Below are 1,545 nucleotides of genomic sequence, written 5' to 3' on the forward strand. Positions count from 1 at the left end.
GTCCCAACAGATTGCTGATATCGCTTCCACCTGTCATTTGATGCCGACAAGGCTCGTGCCGTGATTGGTAATTCTGAGGTTCAGGCCGTGCGCGACCTCTTGGTACCGCCCGGGCTGACCCCGTACATTGCTTCAACACCCGCCTCCACGTCTACACTGGCACCAGCCACGGCTGCGAGCTCCCCAACCGTGTCCTTCACCAAGGGTGAGCTCCCCAAGGCGTTGGCGGCCACGAAGGGCGTCACCGATCCCTATGGTTGGTCTGGTGAGCTTCTTGCCTCCATCTACCGCATCAAGGAGCACTTCAGTCAAGTCTTGGGCCCACGCCAGGGTTCTACCAGCGACCCGACTGCTCCTTCTGATGGAGACGCGCCTCAGGGCCCCACCACCGCCACTGGAGGTCCTCAGGTTGCCTTGAACAAGATCTTTCACCACATTGCCAACAACACCGTGCCCGAGTCGATTCGACATGCCCTTTGCTCCATCAACTACACTATCCTGGAGAAGGCCAATGGCAAGTTTCGACCCGTGGGCACGGATTCCATCTTCAACAAGGTTGTCAACCGCGCTCTGCTCGAGCAACAGCAGCCCCATATTGCCCACTTGCTACAGGCCAGTCCAGAGCTGGCCGTCGGAGTCAAGGACGGCATTTCAGCAGCGGTTGGCATGGCCTTTGGTGAGCTTCAAGCCTGTGAGTCTACCCCGGGCTGGACCATGCTCTCCCTCGATTTCAAGAGTGCCTTCAACTACACCGACCGAGCACGGCTGCACGAGATTGTGGCCGACAAGGTCCCTGGCCTCTTGCGCGCCTTTGAACGACACTATGCTCGACCCACTACCCACTGCATTGTCGACAAATTCTTCAAGGTGATTGACATTGATGTTGGCCAAGGCATTGTGCAGGGCAACGAGCTATCGCCCTTCTTCTTTGCCCTGTACTCCTGTGAGGTCCTGGGTCTCCTCGACACCACCACTGACTACCGCTGCAAGGTCATCAAGTACCTCGACGACATTGTACTGATGGGTCCCGCGGAGGACGTGGCGGCCGACGTCGAGATTGTCAAGGCTCGTGCAGAGTCTGCTGGCCTTCATCTGCAGCCCAGTAAGAGCCGCTTCTACATGCCTCGCCACCATTCGGCTTCCATCACTGCTATCAAGTCTGTATTGCCAGATGCCGTGCGCGAGACGGCCAACACGGGCATGACGGTCTTGGGAACGCCGATTGGCCGTCGCGAGTGGATGAAGAAGCAGCTGAACGACAAGGCAAAGCACATTGCTGGCAAGCTCAATGACATGCTGACGACCGGTGTCTCGCTTCAGGCCCTCCTCACGGCCATGCAGTACGTGCCTAGCCTCATCAACCACCTCTACACGCTGCCCCCAAGTCTCACGTCGGGCTTGTCCGAGCTCTTGAACCGTGCTTGCAAGGACACCTTTGTCAAAGCCTTTTTTGCCAAGGTAAACCTGTCTGCACCGGCTGGAGCTGAAGGTCATGACGTTACGCTGGAACAGCTCCTTGAGGCTCGCCTCTTCACACGGGCCAAC

General features: G+C 57.9%; 1 protein-coding gene across 1 annotated transcript in view; it reads left to right on the top strand.

Moving 5' to 3' along the window:
- MONBRDRAFT_31632 (uncharacterized protein) overlaps positions 1–1,545 on the top strand; it is a gene marked incomplete at both ends in the record, with an annotated part of 12,933 nt that overhangs the window by 10,862 nt on the left and 526 nt on the right. The window contains 2 exons of the mRNA XM_001744020.1: positions 52–1,235; positions 1,353–1,458. Coding sequence (XP_001744072.1) covers positions 52–1,235; positions 1,353–1,458 — 1,290 coding nt within the window. The remainder of the gene's footprint in view (positions 1–51; positions 1,236–1,352; positions 1,459–1,545) is intronic.

This window comes from Monosiga brevicollis, genomic scaffold, assembly GCF_000002865.3.
Source record: "Monosiga brevicollis MX1 MONBRscaffold_5 genomic scaffold, whole genome shotgun sequence".
Taxonomy (NCBI): Eukaryota; class Choanoflagellata; order Craspedida; family Salpingoecidae; genus Monosiga; species Monosiga brevicollis.